General features: G+C 36.0%; 1 protein-coding gene across 2 annotated transcripts; it reads right to left on the minus strand.

The window, feature by feature from the left end:
* Window positions 1–1,357: 1,357 nt before the first annotated feature.
* Window positions 1,358–11,102, minus strand: LOC103972846 (enhancer of polycomb-like protein 1). Of its 2 annotated transcripts, none has more exons than XM_009387242.3 (13): window positions 10,754–11,102; window positions 10,270–10,555; window positions 9,538–9,667; window positions 9,341–9,443; window positions 7,912–8,035; window positions 7,412–7,477; window positions 7,206–7,244; window positions 4,843–4,923; window positions 4,646–4,693; window positions 3,433–3,483; window positions 3,267–3,335; window positions 2,179–2,421; window positions 1,358–1,986 (listed from the first exon to the last, which is right to left on the minus strand). In XM_009387242.3, the coding sequence occupies exons 2-13, from the start codon at window positions 10,420–10,422 to the stop codon at window positions 1,735–1,737; spliced, it is 1,359 nt and encodes a 452-aa protein (XP_009385517.1). In that variant the 5' UTR covers window positions 10,423–10,555; window positions 10,754–11,102; the 3' UTR covers window positions 1,358–1,734. The 2 variants fall into 2 exon arrangements, with proteins under 2 accessions (XP_009385517.1, XP_009385510.1); XM_009387235.3 differs by having other exon boundaries at window positions 10,691–11,102.
* Window positions 11,103–11,381: the final 279 nt, after the last annotated feature.

Below are 11,381 nucleotides of genomic sequence, written 5' to 3' on the forward strand. Positions count from 1 at the left end.
TCGTGAGTCAAACCGGTTGAAGAAGGTGAGGAAAGCTTGCACGAACACATTGACGACTAAGGAGTTGATAAGCCACCATGAATCTTACAAGGAGAAGTTGGACATCATGAGTCCCTCTCAGGGACAGATGTGATGTGAATTAGGTGGGCTCATGGTTGCAAGCAAGGAAGCGGAAAGCAACTGCTACACCAACACTCGCAGTTGATTGGAGATAAACCCCTCTCATGAGTTGGAATCATGGACTCAAGAAATTGGATCAGATTAAAGAAGTAATTTGATGCACTTTATCGATCGATGGGAAAATTCTTTCTGGATCAGAAAAATCCAGGAAGTACATGGATTTATGGACTGTCACGGAAGAATCGATTGAAGAACAATCAATAGTAGTTCTTGCCCTAAAAAATTTTTATATTCTGTTAAAAGAAATCCTCTATTCTCTTGAAAATTGATTTATGGATTTATAGACTGTCACAGAAGAATCGATTGAAGAACAATCAACAAATTAGTAGTTCTTGTCCCAAAAAATTTTTATATTCTGTTAAAAAAAATCCTCTATTCAGTCAAAGGAAATCGATTTATGGATTTATGGGCTGTCATAGAAAAATCGATTGAAGAACAATCAACAAATTAGTAGTTCTTACCCGTTGAAAAAAATCTTCTATTCTGTTAAAAAAAATCCTCTATTATGTCGAAGGAAATCGATTTATGGATTTATGGGCTGCCATAGAAAAATCGATTGAAGAACAATCAACAAATTAGTAGTTCTTACCCCCATAAAATTTTTCTATTCTGTTGAAAAAAATCTTCTATTCTATTGAGGAAAATCCTCTCCTAATCTATATAAATAGGAGAGTGATATGTTAATGCATTCAAGCTTTTTCAATAATTCTTCTTATCTTCTATTCTTTCTAATAGTTTTCTGATACCTCTTTGCTTTCCTCCTAATAAATATATGCATATACATATTAACTAAGCATTAACAGTTCTCTTATGCCTCTTTACTTTCCTCCTAATAAATATATGCATATACATATTAACCAAGCAAAGAAGATAATGAAATGAAGCAAACCATCTCATATTTTCCACAATGTAGTAGTAATTTTAAGCTATGACTAATACAGAAACAACTTTTGAGTAAGAAAAATATGCACATATTTGAATGACAAATGAGCTGAATGAACAGAAGTAGGTGCTCACAGAAAAAGTAACAGGTCCATGGCATTTGATTGGAACAAATTAATCTGCTGCTATGGAAAGACCTTTCCATTGGGCAGTAGTATGAAGGTAATCATAATGCCACCTGCAGATTTAAATTCTTGTTTGACTATCGGCACCAATGTAAAGTCCAGAAAAAAAATTGAGGTATGAACAAATATTCATTAAGAATAAGAGCAGCTAAATAGCAATGGTATCGGATTGCACCCTTACAGACCGAAAATGAGACAAGCCATGAAGAAATTAGTGTTCTGGCTTTTGATCTGCAAAGTATATAATTATAAACTGACTGGAAATCTAAAAATGCCCAACTCAACTTCGACAAACCCATGCTCCTTCAGCATGCATCATCAGCGAGGCAGACGTCTGCAGTTTGCTACAATGGTGCATGTAACATCCTGATGATCAGAGGTCTTTCTGGATCAACAAAATCATTTCAGGAGCTAATGTGAGCTCGAGCCATGACAATTTTCTCAATTATATGTCTTCACATGAAGCACTAAAACCAAGTGCAATTGTTCAACCATTCGGTGGAAGAGGCCTTGGATTTAATGCTGGATAGTGTGACCTCTCCTGAGCATCCGGATCTTGGAAAAGAGAATTCCATCGGTCAAATATGATGCGCCCTCCTCGACCAATCCGACCACAGAATCGGTATGGTGATACAACTGACTCATTCTCTGCAGATAAAACAGGTGGCACAATGCCTGCAGCGGCAAGCTTGTCTGGATCCAGAGATTTTGTAAATAACATGACAGGTTCATCTGGATCCTGCATTGAAATGAAATTCAAAACCAACAAACGTTGAACATTTTGTTCCACAACTGTTCCGCATACCTTCTTCACAACATATAATTTATCATCCAGACCAAAAATTTGGAGCAAATCAATGGAGATTGAAATCTAACCCGTCCTTAATGAATGAGCAAAAAGACAAAAAAAAGGGGGCAAAAGCAAATATACCCTCTTTTGCGTCCACCCATTTGACAAAGGTCTCCGTTTCAATTCTCGTTTCATTCGTACTGTTGGGACTGCAATTAGCTTGAAATCTGCATACCTTGGATGGAGAGTGGCAGGGACAGCAATTGGATCACCATTAATCGTGTCATCTGAATCAACATAATCCTCCTCACTTGATGTAAATTTGCATGTAACATGTCGGAAACTTGGGATTGCAATTCCATCTTCAACGAGATGAGCCTCATGCTATGAGTATTACCAAGTCAACAAGGATCCAAATCAAATGCTAGAATCAAAACAAATCATACAGAGCAGTGAATGAACCGTAATATCCTGCATGCCTTGGGAAGCCTATCCCTTATCAAAAGTTTCTACCATCACAAAACTAATAGCCTCTTTAATTTATCAGAGAAGGATGTTACTTTTACATTCAGAAAGACTACAGGAGAAAATAAAATTTATCAATACTGGTGCAAGACAGAGAATATGGATAAGAGCCAAAGAACCCTCTCTAGCAACATAAAAAGACCTAGTATCATAGGCATCACCAATAATATATTTGTCAATATAACTTCTCTCCTTAACAATCACTGGATCCTTCACTAGGCCTTGATCAGAAAATAGTTATTTAGAAATCAAATGTGTAGAAATAAACCATGTATAAGAAAGATTCAACCTTGACCTCTTATTTATTTCAAGACATTTTTATTTCTCCTTATAAAAAACCCAGTCTCTCAAATAAAATGTGGTCATATCACCATAAATATTGCAATATCAAATCAAAACTTTAAATCAGAACATACTTTTGCATCGTAAGTAGATAGATCTATATGGAAATTCATGAATAAAATACAAATAACAAATAGAATAACACTGAGAACAATGTCTGCAAATCAGAAACAATTATTTACATTGTTCTCCTATGAGTCAATCTTGCCATTTATCATGATTCAAAGCCTTTCTTGGTTCAGGGCAAAAAAAATGTTAGCAGTAAAAATTGCAAAATTTACAACGATAACAGAAATTGATAATGGATTATAACCTTGTGTGCCTATATAATACAGAAAGAAGAATACAATATTTGGAATTACCTTATACTTCATCTGAATTCTCTGGATTTTGACCTCGCACTCAACAATATCCCGCTTCTTCTCTTCCCTCTGCGATACATGTAATTAATATGGACTTTTCTGATTATGTAACAGACCTTGTAAGAAGATCTAATTTCCATTTAGGATAGAGCTTTGTAAAAGAAACCTGAATCAAAGAATCAAGCATTCTCTTTGCCTGGTCCAAGTTACGCCTGACCTGAAGTACAGTAAGTAAAGGATGACAAGAAATCCTGATGCCATAGTAAACATATATAATAAACACAACCAATTTCTACAATATTGTTAAAAGAATGAATAGAAGAGGCATAATAGGCCATATCATTCACTGGTTTATATGAGTTTTTACACCTCAATCATCCATATCATTCAACTGGACTCAGATGTATTGAGAGTCCAGTTTTTTCATCATAATCTACATATATACATGTTGACAATTGACATATATCACCACTACTAAGTAACAACTTTTAAAATACTAGATATAATCTATAACCAATTAAAAACAGTATTAATAAAAGTAAACAACATCCCACTCTTAAATATGACAAGAAATCCACGATCTCTTCCACATAATTATCAAAATATCAATACTGATATGTGAGATTATAGAAAAAAAATATCCTCCTTCACAGCATATATATTATGTTTTTTAAATTAGAGGCTAATGGCATCAATAGTAGTGTGAGTTCAACAAGTTTCATTTTTTTGAAAAGTTTATCTCTTTAGGTCCCTCCAAAGTCGATTCCTTGGAACATCTTTTCTGGTACAACCTTTTCTCGACAGAATTTCAATCTAAAAATTACTTGTTATGATTAACTGTAGCTTTAGTACTAATTATGAGATTTGCATAATACGAAGAGCAGAGTTATGCTCTTCGGAAAAGGATAAAGAGGCCAACAGATACATAATTTTTTCCTTTAGAAAGGAAAAGAGATCAGACAATTGGATTTTAACTCCTTGTTCAATAATTCTCCATCCTTCATTTCTATTCATCTCCCAGCTATCTTCCCTCCTCATGTTCTTTACAGATATTTCGTTATTCATTTTAAAATCAGCACTGCTGTCCACTCAAGCAAATTAATAAAAAATGATTAAGAATTGTTTCAGTATTAGTGAATGGAGTTCATATCAATTGCAGATTTGCTTCATCTTAGTTGTTCTATAAAAATTTTCACGTTAAGTGCCCCTTAAATCACTATACTGTGCCCCTTGCCTTGCACCTTGTACCATGGCTGCAAGCAACCTTGGTGCTTCAGTGAACCTCAGCCTTCAACAATTCTGACCAGTTGATACATACCATTTTAAACAGTGCCTTATACCATATACTATGTTACAAGCGATAAAGCAATGAAATTTACCTGTCGAAGTTTTTCAAATGACTGAACACTGTTTTCCCTCCTTTGCATCTGGAAAAAGAAAATAGTCATCAAATATCCAGCATATAGACCAAGAAGCACTACATTTCTTTCAGCAAATCTTTCTATTTAATTATACAAAGCTTTTTCCTTTGTGTCAACAACTAATTTATATATACAATTGACTCCACGGCACCTACCCTTCTTGTGTGAAGACGGTGTGCCTTTTCTCTCGGTCTGAATACATTATAGGGATTTGTATCATTAACTGGTGGAGGCGGCTGCATAAGCACAAAATATATTAGATATGATCAAATCATCTACTGCTTTTATGAAAATATACAACTTTATGGAGTACGATGCTAGAAGAACAGATTAGCCAGTCAAACATATAATTGCAGGCCATAGCCTAGGACAGCTCAAACTAAGATCATTGCCACTTTTAGGCAATTGTTTTTTTACTTTTTATATGCACCACCAAACCCAAGAGATAATGTTCCATCCAGTGACCAAATTAATAGCAAAAGAAATTTTCATTATAATAACTAACAGAAGTTCATAGATAGGTGAGAGTTCTATGATGGAGCTGATAAGAATCATTAAAGAAGCCATTCAAGCACAACATTCTCCATTTTTTTGTGCTGGTTAGAACAAATTGCAAGAAAGTCTGTTTCACCACAACTTGAACCTAATCTATGGACCGTTACCTCTCTAAGAAGTCATGCCACCACAAAACAACTACGTAGAAAAAGATATCTAAATAGAACAAATCTTCACAATAAAATCAATTGGTGCCATAAAACTAAATGCCCAGTGAAGGAACACAGACACCCCCGAAACAAACATGAAACAATATAAGGTCACACACCACTCTAATAAAAGAATGGCACTGTAAACCCAAATTATAAAGTGGGATGAGTATCACAAGTTTCTTTACCTCTCCCGGCCTCTCCTCCCTTCACTTTGCACGGTATCCTAAATTCCTAATGCCACTCGCAGCTAAGGTAACTCATGATAATAATGTGACCAATGACGTTTACGAAAAAAACAGCGAAGACTGTTGCATCCGACAAGGCAGACATAGCAAGTGCATCTTTTGACATCAATCCAGCAACTTGGTTTTTATTTTGTTGTCCCCTTATCGCAAATGGGTTGAATCTAGTTAAAGTATATTTCATTCGTTTACTTTTCTCCCAAATGGTTTTTATTTTTCATTCTTTTTCTCTATCATTTAGTATCAGCAGGGCTCCACACATGGCACATACCATTCTGTTGAAAAATATTGTTACTCAAAATAAATAGTCAAGTTTCCTTTACTCTGAGCATATATGTATCTCAACAAGCATAGGATAACATTCTCTACTTTATTTTATCTTTTTATGACAATCTTATTTGGTAGCATTTTTTTTTTTTCACAAACTTTTGATTTGTAATCCTTTTCTTCTTTTTTTTTTTTGCAAAGGATAGGTAGCGAAGGCAAGATTCAAGCCCAGGATCTTGTGATATCCATTCTTTATTTTTCGATTATAGAACTAGATTATCTACATGAACTTAAATTCTTCATTAAACTATAACTTCAAACATTCCCCATTGGGAAAATCTAAAATTTGCAAAAATATTGTGGACATATTGTTCATGAGGTATGGGGTACCTTGATTTACTTGCACAGGTCAGCCACTTTTTAGAACATTGACCGTAATGAATAAACACAAAAGCAGAATGGTAGGTTCAATTCTCCACCATATACTGGCTCAGCAAAATGAGAAGAAAATGATAAATTTAAGTTTTTCATCATCAAAAGAGTAATACTCAAAGGTAAGTATCCCCATGTATCTGAAAAATCCAATTTCTACAATTGCTATAAATTTGGATATTTATATAAAGCATCAAAACTTATCAAGGAATCATCCATTATCCCCTAGAAAGCAGTTTAACGTATGAAAGTTCTATATACTACTTTAAGATTTGGTTATCTTGATACATCTTTCAATAATTTTTTGATTTTAATTATCTTTGAGCGACTTCTTACTGGGACTGAACCAACATAATTTATTTCAACAATCATGTTTAAAATGTTTGTTAATATTATAAATGAATAAACTTTGTAAAGGTTCCTTTCAACCAAAAGAGACTTGTTCTAATTGTCACCAATGGATTAAAATACCATAGATGGAAGATCTAGTGCACAAGGCTCCTGCCAATAATGTACACAACCTTTAACCCTATAGATAGATGGGCTGTAATAGTAAGGACCGGGATACTGTATGGAGTCACAGTGGCAAGTTATATAAAACTAATACAAGCAAAATCACATATAGTATAACAGAACATCAGACAGAATTACAGATTTGGCAGAAAAAATGTCATTATTCTTCATCTAAGACTACTGCTACCAGTGCTATCTTCATCTTGGACTCTTTCACCAATCTTAAAGGAGTTATTATCATATGGCTTGCTTTAGTTAATTTATACAAAATCAGTGTAGCAAGCAAAGGAACGAGATTCACCTTAGAAAACATAACGAACACCAACATTCTAAGAAAAAAAAGTAAAAGGGGCCAACCTGCAGGCGTCGCAAGATAGGTTTTTGCCACTGTTCTCTCTGATAAATGACAAATAAATCATAAGTAAGAATCAATGGAGTCAAAATATAAATTTGATTGAATCTATAAATCAACTCCAGAGATAAAACCTCAGATTCATATATTTTGAACAATGAAAAAATAAAATGGTGGTCACTCTCTGTTTCTCTCACCACATAAAGCATACCTTTAATTTCCAATAGTTATATACAGATTGGAAAACTGGATATCGTACACATAGGGGTTGCAAAGCCTGCAAAAATTGAGCAAATTGTTGGCAATGTTAAAGAGTTTTGATATTAGCTACCAGGCAAAATTCCATTCTTGTTAAGCTCCATTACATCTTAAAAAATCACAGCACATAAGCTAGCTGACAGTGAAAGGTTGTGCATCAGCATCTTTAAAAAAAAAATCATGTATGAGAAATGTGTCACCAACATTTCTCATACATGGCCCAGTTCTTATCAACATCAGAAAATATTTTTACGTGAACCATTTGTTTAAGCACAAGTACTGTAAATCATATATCTCACTTAGGAGAATGAATTTTTGTCCTTAACTATCATGCTAGATATAATGCTTTGCTTAGACAGTAAACAAATGCTAAGAAATAATAGATCTAGACATGAGAGGAACTAGACTCCATATGAATAATAAAAAACAAACTCCAGAAATATAGTCATTAACCTCTTCTGCTGCATCAAATTGTAAAAGAACAGGAATAGGTGATCCAAAAGTAGGTGTTATGACTCCTGCTCGTTCTCGAGCTTTATGATCCATAACCTCCAGCTTGAACAAAATGGTCTCAAACCTGGGTTAAAATAAGCTTAAGTTCATAAAAGTAATCACCGAAAAGAAAGAACATATTAAACTAGAAGCATAATTTGCAGCATGTTCTCTGTACAGTTCCAGAATGAATCTTGCGTGCCTCAAATCAACCTGTGACATACTGGATGGTCCCATGGAAAACACACTTAGTCTATGGTTGCAACTCATTTGGAGCATCCTCTTTTTCCACAACCTCCTTTCATAATGGTACAGCTAATGAGACACTACATTTGTAGGAACCTCGTGCACTAGAGCTCCCATTTAATACCTACATGTGGCTCTGGCTACAGGGTCATAAACATGAGGAAGGACTTCTCTATTGAATCTCTGCCGCATTGCAGGCAGGCTACTGGCTTAGGTTATTTTTCTTGCTAAACATGGTGGTTGAACTTGAACCTTCCCCGATCTCCATAGCCTCAGTCAGAAGAATCAGAGGACTCATTACTGCTGTGATGAAATAGCATTACCATGAAATGATAGCATTATTTTCTGAAAACTGATTTAGCAAAGGCTAACTGTATTAAGATGAGATTCGAAGAGCCCATGCAGATTCCTCTGATAGGCATACAAAACTTGAAGATTCTGTGCATTGAAAAAACTTCAGTAAAAGAAAACGGCTTTTCTCTTTGATTGAATGTTTTTTGACATAGAGGAGGAGAATAAATGAATCATCAAGACAACGAATAACAGTAACAGGTGAATCTTGTTAGTATCAAAGTGTTAAATTATATTCTTCATTTTTCTTCTAAGTCTTCCAGTGCAGGGCAATCAACTTATAGAAGAGGTCAGAAAGCATCTGCTTTACTGATTCTCTCCATGCAGCAGCTTGTTTGTCCAAAAGAAAAACGGGCAGCTCTCCTGGTCTTTTCCAATGTAAACTTACATTAAAGCATTGATAATATTACAAAAACCAAAAAATAATTGAATCATCACGACTGTAATCATTTGTTCATTAAATCACAACTGAAATCATTAGTTCATTACCATTACAGCTATGGAATAATTCATCCTCTTCTTTATGTGGGTAAAATATTTTTTTTTATTTGATCAATCTACTACCAAGAAGGACTATCATTCTTATCATCTTTAATCCTCCCAACCCACCCTGTTTTTTCATTAAGAAAGTCTTAAGAGTAAATAATGCATAATAACAATTCACTGTTTCAATAATGTATTTCTAGCATTCCAGGGGGACAATGAAGGTCCAAATTTTACAGATCATGTAGCAAAATAGCATTGAAGAATACAATAAGCATAGTGGTCACCAAGTCTATACTATGACTATTACTTTTCAGGTGTAAGAGTCTTCCCTTCATAGTTGAACTCTTCAAGCCAACCATCATCCTCATTATCCAGGTCATATTCAACAAATTCACCAATCTCAGCCCGAGCTACAAGATGTTAACAATGAAAAAGATATCAAAACATGCAATGTAAATAGGAATTCTTTCTTCGTAGTAATATCTTGCAAAATTCAATAAAAACCTCCTCTTCCACGTATATATGATGCAGTTGGTGTGAAGGTAGGGGTATAATCTCTTTCATATGTGTCCACAACACTGAACTGCGGAGTAGGAATTTCTTGAGAACTTGCCTTGCTTGGAGTTTGATGCACCTAAAAAGAATAACATAATTCTGTCGGTCACTTTTTTCATATTAGTTGATCTAACTTCATAAAATGGTTCACAGTTCAAAATAAGTACTACCAACTAGACTGCTGCCTGATGGTAAAAAGAGAAAGCACTGGACATTTAGCACTTCTGCAAACATTTTGCATTTTAGGCATTACAAGGTGGTCAAGGGTGACATCCACCTGAAGGTCCAAAAGATTGGCTAAAAGAACATACGTAGGCACAGAAATACAAAGACAGAACATCCTCCTTCGGCACCTCCTATGGAATACCGAAATACACTGAAAAAGGTAAAAAATCTGAAGCTACGAGAATGACAAAAAGTGATAACAAATGAATAACTAAGTTTGTCATATTAGCAAACAAATAACTAAAGAAAATTAGTGGTCGAGAGCATGAAGCTTCAGCTAATACGGGATTTGGAAAGGGTCAAATATACATAGTCCTCATGCAACACTCAGAATACTTGAGTGTGAGATTCTAACTGCACAACCTGTTCAGAGTACCATAGGAGAAGAAAAATCCACGCACCATAAATAATTGCGATAAATTCAAGTTCAACCTGCTATAACGATATTGGTGTTACCTCATTCTCAGTTGCAATTCGGAGCAGGTGTGAGTTGCGGGTTGAAGCGGCTGTGGCAGGCGCCTCGTCATCATCAAATTCTTTAACGGATTTGACAATGGGGAGCTTCTTGTGAATGTCAAGGGGCCGAGGCCTGAATGAAAGCCTACTCATGTCCACTTCATCTCTCTTTCACTTCCAACTTTGTTTCCCAGCTCAAACTGCCGCTGCTGCTACCCCGACCTCGCGCACAGCAGCACCAACGACCGGTGTTCCCGTTACGTTCTCAAAACCAGCCACAAAGATTCTGTTAAAATCATCAAGAAGTTCACGAATTGTCTTTGCGAGCACTAGAACTCGCCATTCACAACACAGTTGCAGCAGAGCAGAGTCCAGCAGCTCAGAGAGGTGTTCAAAACGAACAAACCCTAGAATTCCTCACGTCGGAAACTTCATGCACAACACCAGAGGATCTATGAAGCGGGCGTTTAAGTTGCGAGCTTACTCCTACTTGCAGATACCCCAGTTCCGACCAAAGATTGGGGACACGCCACCAAAGCGCCTCCTTGTCGAGAAACCTCAACTCCCGGCGTCGGAACAGGGCCTCCAGAGCCGGAGGAGCCGATTGGGAGGAAGCAATTCAGGTGGAAGTAGCTACTCTGATCGAGGGATTTAGGGCACCGGATCAAGCAGACCCATTCGCGACCGCGACAACGAAGAATCGAGGATTTGAAGTATCCCGGTACGCATGAGAGGGGCGACAGCGGTGCAATTGCTAGAGTTGTACGGTTTCTAGGGTTCGAAGGGAGGAGCAAGAGAGAGAGAAGCAAGAGGGCGAGCGAGGTCGATAACTCCCAATTATTATTATTATTATTATTTATTATTTTCTTTATTAAATTGTCTCGCTGCTCGATTTTCTCGAGTGAACTCAGTGAGTTCCGATGACTCCGAACTGCTATATTTACCTCTATTTGACACAATAAAATGTTCAGGTGAGATATCGGCTCGCATATAAGCCACTGCTTTTAGCATGACCCCCGTCATAACCATTAGTAACTGAAACCATGGCCGTTGCAAGAGACGAGATATCTCAAGTGACATAATAAAACAACTGCTATAGTTATCTCTATTTG

The sequence above is a fragment of the Musa acuminata genome, chromosome BXJ2-2 (assembly GCF_036884655.1).
Source record: "Musa acuminata AAA Group cultivar baxijiao chromosome BXJ2-2, Cavendish_Baxijiao_AAA, whole genome shotgun sequence".
In the NCBI taxonomy this organism is placed as follows: domain Eukaryota; kingdom Viridiplantae; phylum Streptophyta; class Magnoliopsida; order Zingiberales; family Musaceae; genus Musa; species Musa acuminata.

Excerpts from the sequence above, each read along its gene's own strand:
- LOC103972846 (XM_009387242.3), bottom strand. The coding sequence starts at position 10,422 with ATGAGTAGGCTTTCATTCAGGCCTCGGCCCCTTGACATTCACAAGAAG. Across the intron at positions 9,668-10,269 it reads GAATTGCAACTGAGAATGAG|GTGCATCAAACTCCAAGCAA; the intron begins GTAACACCAATA and ends TATTCTTTTTAG. Across the intron at positions 2,422-3,266 it reads GAATTCAGATGAAGTATAAG|CATGAGGCTCATCTCGTTGA; the intron begins GTAATTCCAAAT and ends TAATACTCATAG.